The sequence below is a fragment of the Tyto alba genome, unplaced genomic scaffold, assembly GCF_018691265.1.
Source record: "Tyto alba isolate M040663 unplaced genomic scaffold, T.alba_DEE_v4.0 Super-Scaffold_7, whole genome shotgun sequence".
Classification (NCBI taxonomy): domain Eukaryota; kingdom Metazoa; phylum Chordata; class Aves; order Strigiformes; family Tytonidae; genus Tyto; species Tyto alba.
Window position 1 is genome coordinate 22,597,210 of NW_024881328.1, and position 16,590 is coordinate 22,613,799.

The 16,590-nt window shown below is 37.5% G+C and overlaps 2 protein-coding genes across 2 annotated transcripts in view; one reads left to right on the forward strand and one right to left on the reverse strand.

The window, feature by feature from the left end:
• Positions 1 to 16,590, reverse strand: part of LRP2 (LDL receptor related protein 2) — a 172,931-nt gene that overhangs the window by 153,051 nt on the left and 3,290 nt on the right. The window contains exons 2-3 of the mRNA XM_032989751.2: positions 8,678 to 8,733; positions 2,654 to 2,792 (exon numbers count right to left, since the gene is read on the reverse strand). The gene's annotated coding sequence lies outside the window, so the exon portion shown is untranslated. The remainder of the gene's footprint in view (positions 1 to 2,653; positions 2,793 to 8,677; positions 8,734 to 16,590) is intronic.
• Positions 911 to 16,590, forward strand: part of LOC104359601 (collagen alpha-1(XXVIII) chain) — a 35,481-nt gene continuing 19,801 nt past the window's right edge. Inside the window, exons 1-14 of the mRNA XM_032989754.2 lie at positions 911 to 986; positions 1,920 to 2,097; positions 2,867 to 3,435; positions 5,116 to 5,136; positions 6,602 to 6,661; positions 7,854 to 7,907; positions 8,208 to 8,252; positions 8,727 to 8,753; positions 9,042 to 9,086; positions 9,719 to 9,763; positions 10,392 to 10,445; positions 11,725 to 11,793; positions 12,458 to 12,526; positions 14,430 to 14,498. Coding sequence (XP_032845645.2) covers positions 1,938 to 2,097; positions 2,867 to 3,435; positions 5,116 to 5,136; positions 6,602 to 6,661; positions 7,854 to 7,907; positions 8,208 to 8,252; positions 8,727 to 8,753; positions 9,042 to 9,086; positions 9,719 to 9,763; positions 10,392 to 10,445; positions 11,725 to 11,793; positions 12,458 to 12,526; positions 14,430 to 14,498 — 1,287 coding nt within the window. The 5' untranslated portion in view covers positions 911 to 986; positions 1,920 to 1,937. The remainder of the gene's footprint in view (positions 987 to 1,919; positions 2,098 to 2,866; positions 3,436 to 5,115; positions 5,137 to 6,601; positions 6,662 to 7,853; positions 7,908 to 8,207; positions 8,253 to 8,726; positions 8,754 to 9,041; positions 9,087 to 9,718; positions 9,764 to 10,391; positions 10,446 to 11,724; positions 11,794 to 12,457; positions 12,527 to 14,429; positions 14,499 to 16,590) is intronic.

Sequence of the window (16,590 nt, forward strand, 5' to 3'; positions counted from 1 at the left end):
AGGAGGACAGCAGTTAGCATTGGGTCCTCTTTGAGTGAATGTAGGTGGAAAATTATGGGTCCACAGAAAAAATAAAGGTATGTATTTCTGTGGAAAATAGCTACTTGTTTAGTATGTTTGTTTGTAATGCAAAAGGTTTCTGAGGATATTTGTAGAATTAGGTGACAAGCTGTAATCACTGGTAAAAGAGATAGCCTTCAGGATCCATAGCCACTTAGCTTAGATTTTTAAGGCATTGTACTGTGTCGGTCCTTGTTGTCTACTACAGTCTTTGAAAGGATAGGTGTGACAGACAAGCCTGGAGAAACTGTACAGCTTTCAGACTGGTCTGTCTTTTTTGACCTCCTCATGCTGGACAATCTCACTGGCAACTGAAATTTCAGTTGGCCCATTCCATGTGACAGTAAATGTCTTTTTACTACAGCAGTAACAGGAATCCCTCATGAGGACGTTCCTTTAGGTCTGAAAGGTATCCTACAGACATGAACTGCTATGATGATGTTGAAAATGTGATGCCCAGTACCAAAAGCTGCCTTGTCAAAGCACAACAGATGTGCAGAAGTATGGGGGTGAAAGGTGTGTGGTAGCAATAGGAGAAGGGAGTGAACACAACTGGGCTGGTATGTAGGGAAGTGTGTTGGGGTGAGAACAGTCCCCTTCCATACCTGTGCAAGTGTGGATGCGGATTTATATGTGGAAATGGCTGTGGGGCACTAAACCTAGGATGCACGTGCATAGCCTGGGGCAAGGAGAGGAGTGGGTGGGTTCTGGGAAGGGGGAGCCAGGATTGCTGTTCTTCCCCCTTTCCCCTGCCTCTGACTGCTAGCCCCTCCTGACACATGACACCAATTCTCACAGGAGCTTGCAGCCCAACTTCTCCCTCCTTTCCTCACAGAGCATCCAGCAAAGGGAGAACAACACAGCTGCCAGCAAGCTCAAGGCAGCATCCTGCATCACTGCAGAGCCTTTTGCTTAGGAACACCAAGGTAAGGACCCCCTGTCCTTTCTGTGTCTGTGGGCACCTGGATTCCTGCCCTAAACTGGCAGGAGCTGAGAAATCCTGCAGACATGACTATGTTGGGCACTTCTGTGAAATACTCAGTCCTGGCAGGTTCATTCTTGCCACTGAGCTGCCCTTTTGCTACGCGCTGTGCCTACCTAGGGAGAGCTTGCAGGGAGATGACAATGAAACCAAAGTGGGGCAGGACTGACTTCTCAGTCCCTGAGCAGCCTGTGAGCTCCAGTGTGTCTGTGAGCCCAGGACTAACAGCTCCAGTCCCTGCAGAAGGAAAAAGTCCTATCATCAATAGGTAGCTGTCGAGCCTGGGCTCAGCACTCTGGGTTGCACAGGTACATTCATGCCTGGACAGCACCCTCAGGCCATGGCTGTTCCTCTGTAGGACTGCTGTGGGCAGGGGGGCTGTGATAGCAAGGAGAAGTATGTGTGACCCTCAGTTTTTAAGTAAAGAGAACGAGGCAAAACTTGGATCTGCCTCTGTACCTCCTTCTGTCCATGCCAGCTCTGGAAACAGCAGGTTTAAAAAAACCACCCCTGTGAATTACACTTGGCATTCACACTGAATGCACATGGGTATAGCCAAGGTTAAGGTTTCTGAGAAGTGCTGGTTGTACAAACACTACCTGGCAGTGAGAGAGAACTGAAGTATGTTTGTAAAATGTCTGTCTCCAGTTTGTCATGTGCTAGAACTATAAGCACTATGATAGAAAATCACTCCAGTATGTCTCTGTTTAATAATTATTACATATTTTGGAGAGTATCTTACCAAAAGAAAATCAGCTTATTTTTAGGGGCTACATTTTAAAATACAGCTTGCTAAACAACCTGCTAAAGTAAAATTGAATAATGTTTTATTGTCCTCGTACTGCTGTACTCCTGTATTAGTATTTGTGTTGTTTAGGAAACAGAAACCAAACAAATGATGTTCTTCAGATTCTGGTGGATTTTGTGGATACTTGAACACCACAAGTTTTTAGCAGAAAATCTCTGGGAAGAAAAAAGATACGGATTGAGAAGACCAAAACCTAAACAGATTCTGTCAAATACTGTTGAAAATTATCCCAGGCCAAGTGATCAAGGTAAATATTGTAATTTTTGAAGAAGTGTGGGTTTTTTCTCTCATTCATTTGGCTTCTGCACTACATGGCTAACTTGCCCTCTACAATACTGCTTATAATCAGCCAGGCTTGCTTGCCTCATCTTACATTTTCACATGCATTATTTTTTCATTTTTATCTTTTCCCTCCCATCTGTTCCCTCCCTTTTTGTGTATTTCAGAAAAGGAGATTACTTCTGTTTTTTTTTGTGATATGGCTGATAGCCTGTTACTGCCACAAGAATAATATAACTGTATTTCTATAGAAGTAATGTCATCAGTAGTTCAGAAAATTAATACTCTACAGATCCTGGTTTTGGAAACTTTTATGTCACTGGAGGCGAGTGTCAGTACCAGGGACAAAATCTACCTCTGTCACATTCGAGTGTCTTATTCAGTAAGACTTATTTTCCTGTAGATGACAGGATCCCAGTCCTCATCCTGGTAGGATATTCAGTGAAATGCCAGGCAAGAGGACAGAATGAATGTATAAAACCACTACAACATTCCTCATTTCATACTACAGGACATCACCTCACCTTCCATTTCTTATTCCTTGGGGCACCTGTTACGGAGCAAATTCCTCAGCCTCTATAAGCTCTATCTTCATGAAGGTCTCACATTTGTGATCACAGATGTTTTCAAAAATTTCCATAACTGCACTCCCACTTCTGAAGCCTAAAATACATGTAAGGGTAGAATGAGATTTAGTATGCAATCACTCCACTCACCTACTTACCTATTTATTCTAGATGAAGACTGCATTCTGGAAATTACTTTTTTATTGGACAGCTCCGAAAGTGCTAAGGACTATAATCATGAACAGCAGAAAAAATTTGTACTGGAAACAGTAGACAGAATGAAAAGTCTGCAGCTTAGTTCTGGACGTACCCTTAGCTGGAGGATGGCCTTACTTCAGTACAGCAGCACTGTTTTCATAGAGCAAACTTTCCATGACTGGAAAGGTCCTGAAGCATTCAAATCCCACATTGCTCCCATCTCCTACATAGGTCATGGCACCTACACAACTTATGCTATAACTAACCTCACACAACTCTACATGACTGAAGGGACTCTGGGTAGTGTGAAAGTAGCTGTACTCTTCACTGATGGAGTGGACCATCCAAGAAACCCAGATATTTTTGCAGCTACAGCTGATGCTAAACACCAAGGAATTGTATTTTTCATGATGGGAATGACCAGAGTGGCTGAGGAGATTAGCAATGCTGCCAAGCTCCGGCTCCTGGCCAGTGTCCCAGCATCCAGGTTCGTTTTCAACCTCCAGGAGAAAGAAACTGTGGAGAAGGTTCTCAAAGAAATGGTATGTATGAGAAAGAATTTGAAATAGGTATAAGAACATACATATATATATATATATATATATAAAATGATCCTATTTCCAGTGTTTTGAAGTGCTTATGCTATTGAAGAAACCTGTACTTTTTACAGGTTAAAGCAGACCACTTATTAATAAGACCACTGTGCCAAAGCACACGTTTTCTTTCTCTCCCCACCATTCAGATCTTGGCAGCCAAAATATTTGAAGTTGGTAATTGAATTAACCTTAGAGACCTGTTGTGAAGTTATTTTCATATCTGTTTTTCCTCCTAACAAAGATATTTTAAACCTCTTTTCTTAAAAAAATAACCAATTTTTGACATCCTAATTCTTTCCTCAGTAGCAAGTAGGAATGTACCAAAAAAAGATGCAGGTCTTGCCAAAGTGAAAATAAATTTGTAGACCTTAATGGTGATATGTCAATTTAGATAAAATCTGAACTTGGCCATACACATCTTTAAATTACCATGGAAGACCTACCACATAATCAAGAGGAAATGTGTAAATTGAGCTTGAAGTTTTGCTTGGGTACCTCTTTTCTGCATGTGAACTTAATTTATAAAAAACATTCCCTGTCAAGTATGAAGAATAGTGCCATCCTCTAGCCTATAAATCTGATGACACAAGCTGTGGATGAAGTACTGGTCTGAGCACTCACAGATATAGAAAATAGAACTATCAGTAACAACCTGGAGACTTCTGCAGTGAAGCTGACACCTAAGTGATCTCATACTGGCCTAGAGCATTAACACAAGCTGGCCTTCCTGTCTGTCTGTCCTTCACTCTGACAGCATGCCACTCTGCATATCGCCCTTCCCATCTTCTCTGGTATTGCCATTGCTTTCTCTATCACCGCAACCACCTCTCAAGTGACCAAACACACTTATTATACCTGTTTCAAACAGGCAGCCATCATCAGGTGCCTTCTTTTGAGAACATGGCTGCTGTCTGGTTTAAATAATGGCTTTGGCATAATTATATGTGCATACATGTGAATTTTTGAGATGTGTATTGCATTACTGCTCATCAACACACTTAGGTCCTCTCAAGAGACTGTATCAGTTGTGAAAAGTGGGACGAATGCATTGTATGTGGGTGTTTCAGCTGTAGAGATCTAAAGTAACAGACCTAATTCGATGCTGATAATGTCATGTGATCACTGTCAAAATCAAATCTTTTCTAAGGTATTCTTACTGTTCTCATTTTGTGTGTGCTTAGCAGTATACATAGAAGAGCTTCCTATTTTCTCAAGTGTGGAGTATGTATCATTCACTTCTACTAGAGAGCTGGTGCTGTTCAGCACTCTGGAAACAGTGTAGTTTCTGGGTTCATTGTTCCCGTATACCTAGCTAATTATGTTGTTTAAGGTCTTTTTACCACTGTAATTTTAGAAAATTATGGCTGGACAGAAGAGTCAGTGATCTGTGCAGTCGACAGTCTATAATAGGAATTGAAAATATTTAAATTATTTTTTTTAAATGGAGAAATTGCTAGAATATTTCTCAGAAATAAATGCTTAATTAATATTAGTTAATAAGTTAATTGCATCATTTCATTACTTAGCTGCTGAAGCAATTTATTTTAACATCTCTCAGTCTCCTTCCTGTAGATCTGGATTATTATTCTAAGTTTCTAATGTTGTTTTGAATATCTGTTTTTGCAGAAAGATCTGTCCGAGGAAGAGGTAAGTTGTTTTTTTTTTCTCTGCACAGAACTACTGCTTAATATAGACAATTATATGGAAACATAATTCAAGAAAACTGATAGCTCAGGAAGTTGGTTAAATATTTAGTCTAATGGGATTGCCTTCAAGTAAAACATGCTTTTGTATTTGCAGGACAGAGCTTTAATTTGCTATCCTAATGTCATTTACTTTCCCTCCTTATTTTCAAAGTTGAAAAAGAATAATGTGTGAGTATTCAAGTTAGCAAGAATTTGCTGATATGTCTCGGCACATCATCCAACAGACTCATGGGATAAGGAAACATGAGACAGAGCTTAATGTGGTGCCGTTCTAGCTCTTAATGCTCTTCCCATGTAATAAATGTTAAAAAAAAGGGAAGGAACTCAGAACAAAGCCCCACCTTGCTTGCACTTTTCCAGTTTGTCCACACTGTGTCACCCTGACTGCAGGCATTGGTAGGCCTCACTGACATTTATGGGGGGAATAAAGTTAGTTTTCTTTTTAAAGATGTTACTCCTACTTAGGTACAGTCATCTCAGGCAAAGACTCTTCTGTTGGGCAGCTCAAGGAAACTGCTAGATATTACGAGTGCTTGCAAAACTTGAAGCATTTTATTTTTCACTCATTGCCACTGGCATGTTGATTTTTCTCTGTCAAAATAAATCTTGAAGTAATAAGACATTCAGTGTTATCCTTGGAAAACGTATTGTTACTAATTGGGATATTCAGATAAAAATTGGATTTAAACCCTTCACATCTAGACATCTCCAAGCTGAGTGGAGGTTTAATAAATAATAAAACCAAAAATAAAAACAACTTTCCTATTTCTCCTCCAAAAATAACCCCAGTATCTGTAATAATTCTGTATTATGTAATGGTTTTAAAGTTTCAAAAATAATCTAAAAATCACATGACTACATACCATAATGATGTCTGACTGGGACACATGATGGTAGAGATGACAGAAGAAAAAGAAAGATTAGGAACTATTATAATGAATTGGATTAACTAGATAAAGATCCATAACATGTTTTGCTTATAGACCAAGCTAGATCTAAACTATGATCTACATATAGTGGAGTAAAGTGGAAAAAGGATGGAAGATGTTTCCTTACCTCATTGTCTTGACTATCTCTACAGTGACTAGTAATCAAAACAAATTTACAGTCATAGACACAGCATACCAATAAATCGACCTTATGAAGAGTTTGGAGATAAAGCCATTATCGAGATTATTGAAATTTCAGGAATAAGAATGATACAAATTTTTGGATAGAGTATAGGAGACCATATTCCTGATGAGTGATAAACTGACAGTTAAAAGATTTCTGTAAAACATGTAAATATAACTGGCTTTTTGTCATTATTGGTGTACTCAGACTAGCCATACAGTAACTTAAAAGCAGGGTTCATTTGTTTTCTAACTCTATTAAAATGTACTGATTTGGACTATTTTTATTCAAAGTGTCCCCAGGCTGCTATATGTAACTGTGAGAAGGGGGAAAGAGGCCCTCCTGGCCCTGCTGTAAGTAGCTGTCATTTCTGAAATAACTGATATACAGTATAAATCAAGATTTATTTCATTGTTCGAATTTTTTTAGGAAATCATTTGAACCTGAATCCTGAGACAACAGAAGTTCAATGTTTAATACATAGTCCTCCATATTTACATTGCATGGAAATGTCACACAAGTGGGAAATGCACAGAGAGACTTGAGAATGCCATGAGACTCCCTCTGAAAAAAAGAACAGTGTGATGTGGTGAGGCTCTCCTTTTAGCCACAGCAGTTTAAAAGGCAGGAAGGAGCAAATTTCCTGTGTGGAACAATAATTCACCTGTCACAATCAACCAGGCCAGGTGGATCTAACTAGCCCTAAATCAAACATGTTTATCTGAAAAGCTCTCTGAAAGCAAGAGAGAGAGCAAGAGGCTGAAGCATTAGGAACAACTGAGACAACAGACTTGTAAAGAAGGTAAAATAGACCGGACTTCTTTCAGAATAGTATTAGAACTAGAACCCCTAAGCAAATCTAGGGGATTGCTTCATGCATGGTTTGGTGATCTGAACTGCAGGGTTTATGTTTCAAAAAAACTCCCAGAGCTGAATGGTCTGATATTATATCCCTAACATTGAACTAAAGCACCAGAGTACCTTACAGCCCTTGCCCAAGGTGAAGGTACAGTGTCAGAGTTCTGTTTCAAACAGAACCCTAAAGATCTGCCCATCCTCATCCTTTTGACATGAACATCCTACATATACATGAACAGAAATACACACTGGGTTTATCCTGCACAGTCCAGCACACTTTAATTGCAAACATAGCCTCTTGTGTGCAAACAGTAGTTTTGTTTGGGTTATTCATGTCTTGGAGAGTGCAAGTACCTCTTAAACAAAAGCATACACCTCAAAGAGTTCAAAAGGAAGCAAAATACCCACTTGGCAAGCTGGGTAGCTACAAAAACATCTGATCACCTCTTTTCTTCCAATGAGACCTGCACAATTTTTGTTTACATCAAAGACAAAAGAGAAAAATGGCTGTCTATTGAGTTGACCCTGCTGCTCCCAGAAATTCAAGTTCAAGGTTATGGTAAATGCAGAGATTTTTAACAATAAATCTACAGGAAGCAAATATCTTAAACATATTTTTTAAATTGTGTCTATATTGTAAAATAAAATTATGTGACTAACATAAGAATTTTATTTTGTTCATTTCAGGGTAAAAAGGGTCGTACTGGGGATGAAGGAGCTCCAGGCCTGAAAGGAGCAAAGGTGATGTGATTTTTCAGATTTAGGAGAAAGATTTCATACTTCATTAATATGGAAAGACTATCCTAATAGTGCCCATGCACTTTCCACCTGTGAATTTCTTAAACTTCATCTACCCTCTCTTTCTGTAGTAAAGACTAAGATCCTTTACAAATTAAAATCTTATATCTAATGTATAAAATCATCAGTGTAAAATAAGGGAGCTGGTATACTTCCGGTATTGCACTGAGATATCTACTCAGATAATCAGGACAATACTAGCTTATCCTGATTTCATTGATCTTGATGTTGGATTATTCATAGGGGGAGCCAGGTCTTAATGGAATCCCAGGACGAGATGGAATAGAGGTAAAAAAATATTTTTACTCCTTCTTCTCCAATGAGCAGTGTTCCTTCATGGTAAAACACCACTTTTTAAAAAAAAATGTTTAATTATAATAGCAAATTTCAATTCTAGTTTACCTGCTAATGATTCATTAACACTAGAAGAACTAAAAACATTATCATTGCTTAAAGAAAGGGAACAATTCCTTCTTACAGGAGTTGATCTAGAAAATACTCTAATAATACATAATCTGCTTTTACATCATCAAAATCCCAGTCTAAAATGATACTTGTTTACATGTATAACAGCATCTATCATGACCAGTAGATGCAGTATTTAGAGTCATATCGACATGTTTATCAGAGATCACCTTTTCTACCTAATTGTTCATTATAACCTGAAATGCTGTTTTTCTAGAGATTAGAATGTTAATAGCACCAATACTTACATTCAGGTTATATCTCCTCACAACCTGCTTTGCTTTTTTATTTTTCCAGGGGAAATCTGGATATAAAGGAGAGAAGGTACTACTTTTAGTCAGAATTTCTGCTTACATACAGATATTTGATGTTGTATTTATTTATTATGTATAGAGCCATATTTCTTATAAATACTAATCATGAACAATAACATCCTCTTACCAGCTGCTGCACAAGCTCTAATAGATATGTCCTTTCCCCAATGAACTTACAGCACAATTGCTATAATATGTCATGAATAGAATAACATTTAGTTTTTCAACTAAACCACCCAAAGAGTAAGGATTATATGCTCAATATGCCTCATAAATATTTATTCCTGTTCCTTTCCAGGGTGAAAGAGGTGAATGTGGAATTCCAGGGATAAAAGGAGACAGAGTAAGTAGCCACAGAGTTGTTATGCTTTCAGGAAACACTGTTAAAATACAGAAAAACTACAATTCCCTGAATAACAATCATGGTGGTAGACTTAAATCAAATATTAATTCTAAGGCTGAGGGAAAGTAACAGCTGACAGTTTTAAAAAATGAAGTGAGCAAGGATACCATTTTCAGTAACTTTCTCAGTTGCTTCTACAGTTTCATGTGATTCCTCTTAAGGCCCAAGCCTAAACCTCTTTATAACAATGACAGAACTCTACTTGAATTAAACAGAGGTAGAAGGCTTGAAGTAGTAAGCAAAGGGAATGAGAGGTGAAAATCGAGGTTTCTAAAACTGATCTTCAAGATTTGGTGTATAATTGCTGTGAATATTTTAAATGAAACAAACAGAGTTTAATCCTGGATTACTGGTCCTTGATAATTAACTGTGTTCATTCTTACTCTGTATTCTGATTGCCACAGTCCATTTTAAAAATATTTATTCAATACTTGCTGGCTGCTGAGCTTCTCTTGGTTTTATTTTAGTGTAAAGATATCTAAATAAGACACCTTAGTAAAAAGTAATCTAAAAGTGGTTTTGAACAAATCTAAATAAACATAAATATATCCTTTTTTTCACTTGCCTTTCAGGGTCCTGAAGGCCCAGTAGGCCCCAGAGGAACAAGAGGGCTACAGGTAAAAAACAAAACAAAAAAATAAAAGCAACAATACCTGGTTCCCTGGGACTCAAAGCTCTGAAATAATATCATACCACAACTGTCATGGAATCTTTGAGTCACTGAGTTCAAGGCATCCAAAATCTATCTTCTTAAACAGTAAAAGTAACAAGAGTTTGGAGGAGCAGTCTAGACAAATAAATCATCCTTATAATTCATTCAGTCTCAAAGACCACTGCAAATACAGTTCCATAAAAACAAAATCACTCGTTTCCCATTCAGTGTCTTAACTAATTCATTATCTCACAGAAGTACATGGAAACACTTTACTCTCGTTTCATCTCAATACTCTTGGCCTGAAGGCCAAGATTAGCCCATCATAGATGTTTCAGTAAATCTTGACTATAAAATAGATTTAATTATATTCAAATAAAGGGAGAGCCAGTTTCTCTCCTCCAATTACCAGACCCAGCTCCAGCTGAGTTGAGTAGCTGAATCTATACATGCATCAGAAAGCAAAGCTTCAGTTCTGAAATGTTTGTAATTTATATTTTCATGCAGACTACAGCAAATTAGAGATTGGTTTTCAAGCCACCATTGTTCTGAAAGCTTGAAAAATCTCATTAAAACCACTCTTGTTTTAATAGGGTCCACAAGGACAATCTGGAGATCAAGGGCCTGAAGGCCTGCAAGGATCAAAGGCAAGAACTGCATTATTTCTTCTCTTTCTTAATGTTAAAAGGTATTAACACAGCCTCACAACAATAATGCTTTTATCCTTATACACCATACGCTTCTTGTAGGGGATGCAGTTTAATGTGACATTGCTAGCAAATCATATATTCTTTGTATTCTACAAGGTTCCTAAGAAAGGTCTTCACCTGCTCTTTGTATTGGATTCAGGTCCAAATCACACAACAGTCTTTTCTCACAAACAGTTAAAATATGGCAGCATCACAGAATATTACTTAGCAGCAGTGTAGCATTGCATTTCTTCAGTTTTCAATTTAAAACTTCTTTTTTCCCTAGGTGCCAAGTAGGAATTCTGTTTGGGATCTCAAACAAACTTTTCTCTTAAAACTGTACATTCTCAAGAAGAATTCTATAGCTCAGAATTAGTACTCCCACTGTTTACTGATGCTCAGCAGAAGATATCTAAAAGTCATGAGGATGAGTGCAATTCAGGACACAGCCTTGCAATGGGCCCTCTGAAGGTGGGCCACAGAAATCACCCAGTGCTTCACTGCAAGATCCAGTCCCCTTTGTAAACATAAAATTTTTTTTTTTGCATTTGTTTGAAAAACATATGATTTACATTTATTAAATCCATAAGATTTGCTGGGTCTACTTCTCACTTACTCCACTGTAAATTCCAGGTATACCAATGGACATTACTTCATTCTGTGTTTCTGTCATGACTTAATATATTTATCATAGTAGTTTAATGGAGGATGCAAATATTACTGGGTATTATAGACAACTTTGGGAACTGTTTTAACCTCATTAAGAGAGACCACAGTTTTGCTTCTCCGAAAAACCTTAAGCCGAGTAATTCAGCCAAAGCTAATGGGTTCTTCAGCTACTGAACGGAGTACTGTGGAGAAAATTTTCAAAATAAGTTTATAAAGGACATTATCTATTTTGATATCCCTCTTGTTATCTCCTTTGCACCATATTTAGAGCACCTGCTAGCCAACAGTGAAGCATGGAGCAGTTGGGTGTCAAAACTTATATCCCACATGAAATGAAACATTTTTCCTTTTGTTTAATCTGGTATCACTTTGTACAGGAAATATCTATAGTCTTAATAAAAGGAATTTCAAAGCATTGAAAGAGTGAACAGATGAAGTACTGTATAAGACAATTCCAATGGGCTGAAATTCAGGATATGCAAAAAATGAACTTATAAACTGAGTTAAACTGATTTCCCTAGATACCAATTTATAAACAGAATTGTTTCTTTTTTCATTCCTTGAAAAGGGTGAAAGAGGTCTCCCTGGGCCACCTGGCTTGCCTGGAGAGACTGGAATAGGACTGCCGGGCCCAAAGGTACAAACATCTCTCATCTTCTATATTGCATGTATTGTGGGATAAGAACGAAGACCAAGACAGCTGAGATAATTTACTTGCTGGTACATGAGAAACTTCAAGCCCCCAAATGCTGTTTTTATGGTACCAGAAAGGTATTTTGTATGTTGATCAAAACTGGGAAAAAAAAGTACATTTTAAGTATGTACTTTGAAGGACTTTTTTACAGTAGTTCTTACACCTGACATAACTCAATCCAAGCAGTGTATGGCTGAGTAAAAATGCATACATGGTCTTAAACAAAAATTATCCTGTGAGAAACAGGCTTGTTGGTTTGGATGACTGGCATAACAGAAACACTATGACAGAAATACTGACTTCTTGGAAAAGGACAATAAGTGATACATAACGTACTAGGAATATGATGAGAAAACTGGTTTGATTCAGCATTGTCTTCTCTCAAATGTAGAATTCAGGCTGTCCCCTAATGCTGTGAAACTGCAGCAGTTCAATGTCTGTTTGGCCTTGCATGCTGTATGACTGTGAGGACACACAGATTTTCTCTGTTATTCCTGTATTCTCCTACATCAAGTATTTCAAGCACAGAATAGATGATGAGTTGTTATATGCTGCAAACATACAGATACCTAAACCAGGCATTTTCAAAATACATCTTTGTTTGAAGGGTGACACCGGTTTGACAGGAAGACCAGGCCCCATTGGCCCACCTGGAGTTGGTGAGCCAGGACTTATGGTATGTCTATTTTTTATTTGGTGAGAGGGAAGCAGGACAAAAAGGAAAAATTCTTAGTGCTTCCCTGTTAAAAGGAATATATGTGTGTTAAATGATACCATCTCTTTTCTTTCTTCCACTAGTTCTCAGTCTCATACATACTACATTGTCTGACTTTCATTTCTCTCAATACACTGGAAATGTTTCCAATTCCTTAACTTTTCTAATTATCTTAGTCTCCAAAGCAGATAGGAGAAAATAACATCTTATGCAAAATCACATAAATATTTAAATAAAACTGTCCCCTGAAAGATTCAAATCCACATGTGGTAATTTTGAAGTTAACTGCTTTTCAGTATCATTAGAGCATTAATATCAGCATGACTTTGAAGGAGAAACTCCATTTCAGCCACTGTTACATTAGAAACAATCATACCTAAAAAACCTCCATAAAGACTTTCAGATTGTGTAAGCGGTCCCAGGTAACAATTTCACCAGTATTACTTTCACTAGTGATAGCAGAGGGAAAAATAAACCATCTGGCTTCCAGAACTTATAATAGGTTTGGCTCTGAAGTCTCTTCCTTCTCTTCTTTGCCTTGCTCCTCGTTGTAGTTGTAAACTCAACCTCCTTGTGGTGATTCAGAAAATCAGTACACCAATTTTATAGGTTTGGGGTTTTTTTCAAAGCATCATCACTTTTTACTGAGCTATTTCCAATACAGCAGACTCAAATTAATTTCTTATCAGCTAGATGAAAGACCCCTAGTGCGACCATGAGGGAGATTTTGTGCAATTTTTTCACAAGTAGCTTTTCCCCATTGACAAGGAAAGATTTGTAATAATCATTTCAAAAGATGTGCTCCATGAAAAACAGAAAGGTAGTTTGATAACTGAACTGACTGATCTCAAACCTGCTCGAAAATACACTACTGGAGAGGAGTGAGTTCTTGTTGAAGAACCCAAAGAAAAAAGCATTACTAATAAGGCCACTGGTGACAGTCAAAGTGGGGCAGTAATGCTTCCTGAATCTCTTCAATAACAGCATAGAGAGAAGAGCCACTTTGTGGGGCAACAGGTGCCTGTGATGTGCAACTTTGTTAGCCACAACAGCCATACTGGTATAACAAGAGATTCTGATTTAAAAAAATACACTCAAGGTGTGTTTTAAATTTAGTTTAAAGTGTATTTACTTCAAAAGAGTTCTCTTTTTGTGGCTGAATGCAGTGTAATTATCTTCACCTAAGAATTAGGCATAATTCTAAAGCTCTAAGCAGAAGCATATTTAGGCTATGCAGAGCCAAATCTACCTGCATTCTGTGATGTGTGTGTAATCTCAAGTAATAAATAAGAGTTAAAAAAACAGTTGTGGGAAACCACTGTGAATTAGGCTTAATATGCACAGGTTTTGTACTTGCATTTAGTGAAAATTTTAGTTGTCTTACCTGCCCCTTGTGCTCCTGTCAGATCTACTTTCAAAAAGAGAAGGGCATGCTATATTCTCTTCACCAATTACAGTCAAATATCTCTACAGCTACATCTTCTTCAGTAGTACCCTGCACAGTCTTTCATCTGATTCTCCCTGTCTCTCATGAATATATATATTAATAAGGATTAGTAACAATTCGTAAACCAAACTAAAGTTTATGGAGTGTTGATTTCAAAAGTATAAGAAATAGGAATTTCAGCTACATAACACGTGATTCATAAGTAAACAGAAAAGTAAAACCGTCTGCCTTGTTATTGCTGCAGGCCAGAATGTTTGTCATTTATTCACTATGAATATCGTATTACTGTATTATTTTTAACAGGTTATAACTACACCATTTATAGACATGCTTAAAACTGACGATGACATAGAACACACTGCTGTTGATTTGAGTGATTAATACATATTCTAGGCCATTTTAAACTTATGTTAACAGGGGCCTCAAGGACCACAAGGTGTTCAAGGAGAAAGAGGTTCACCAGGAGAAGGGCTTCCAGGAGCTAAGGTACAGCAGTTGAAGGGTTTTAAGACCAGAGCAGCACCATTAAATGAGTGCATGCCAAAACAAGTCCATAGCAGGCATGGGAATCTGAGAAAGTAGCTTGTAAATTAATACAAAAATTTGGCATCAATTCACCTGATACATTTTCACAGAATTCAGTTGGTCCAAACATGACTTCTAGGCACAGCTAGCCTTTGGGGACTGTAAAGCTGATATTTAATTCACCTGATGCTTGATTTGTGGGATCTAAGCCCGGAAAGAATTCCAGCTATCATTTTAAAACAGCCTCAAGCATCCAACTAAATAAAATATTAAAGAAGTGATTCCTAGATGAAAAACTTAGCTTTTTGTTGTTGCTTTTTTTCTAAATCCCGATATAGAGAGAGATCTTTACGGTTACTAAAGACAGACTTCTAAGCTTAAATACCTCCGCCACTGACTTATGTATTTTAGCAAAAGTTGGAAATCAGTTTATGGGAAAAGAAAGCTGCTGTTACTGACTTACAGATCCAGTGGAAGTAATGGCAGTAGTAGTTGCACCTACATGGATGGAGTCACTAGACCCACTGCTAGATCCTTTTGCTGCCCGCCAAAAAACAACTCCCAGGCTGAGTTGTCACTTTGACCTTTGCTTACAATAACAAAGTGACACAGCTTGTACATGAGCTAAATATATAACTAAATGGTTCACTCATTTTTATGCATGCACCAAGGCAATTTTGGTTGGAAAACAATAAAAAATTGTTCTGCAGATGCAGGCCCCAACTGTCCCTTTACTAAAAATCTTAGGATTTTTGCTTAGTACAACATTGTAGTCAGCTAGGTTTAAATCTGACTGCTGCTAACAACATAATATCTTCAAACATCCAGTATATATTTTATGATGAATTATATGAATTGTCTACCCTCATTGTTGATGGCTTGTATTTGCTTAGCAGATCTAATGCATGAAAACAAACAAAAAAACTATTTGAAGAAAATGCATTTGGAAATCACTCCATTGCCACTGAAATACCAATTCATGTGGCAAGAAACGCTACAACTAATTAGTAAAGCACAGCAACAATACACAGTGGGAACAAGTATAGAAGAATGCATAATCTAACCAAAACTATTGAGCAATTGAGATAGGCAGAATAAAATAATCAAAGTAGAATTCTGCCAGCATTATTGAAACTCTTGATTCTATAAAAAATGTACTACTTTTTACTGCCAGGTCTGACCTGGAGCCAAGCATGTATCAACAGAGCCTGTATGTATCTCTAATCCTATTTATGGCTGCCAATTTTGTCAGCTCTCTGGTTTTAATCACATTCTAAACATGTGATTTGTTAATCTAAAGCAAATTTTACAGTTGCCTTCCTTAGACTGTTTTTACTACAAGCTCACGCTTTAGTAAAAAGGAAAATGAAGGCAGGTGTTCTGAAGCATCAGGAGTAAAGAATGTTAATTTAAACAGAAATCCACATAATGTATTTCAGTCAAAGTTAAAATGATGGAATTGGTTACTAGGGAGAGAAAAGACCTGTCTGAGGCATAACTTTTTTGCCTTGGGTGATTCTGTGATAATTTACACAAGCTAACCATCTGTCTCTACTTGCTTTATTAACAGAAGTACAAGAAAGCACAATATTTGTGTCCTTATTAGTAATCTGCATTTTCCTCAAGACACCCTTTTATAAATAAACATTTAGAAAGACAATGACATTTACAAATAGACTTCTACAACAATGCAGTTTGGCCTGGTCTTTATTTTGGCAAAATTCTTAGTGAGAGACATATCCTCACTGCCACATTTTAATGAGATTAACCCACAAGACAAATAAGCAGAATTCAGCTTTCAGTTAGTTTCATTACTCAGCCCTGCTGACATTTAAATCAGTTGTGGCTTTGCCATTGATTTGAGAGGAAGCAGGACAAGACCTTAAGCAATCGAGGTGGGCAGAGATAAAAAGAAGCTTGTTCAGCTCTTTCATCAGCAATTTCAAACTGCAGAGCAAGCTCATTTGAAAAGATGACCTCTTTGGTATCCTGGAAAACAGATCCAGGAGCTATTTGCTGGTTCTTCTTGTTTTGTTTTTCACAATGACAGAGG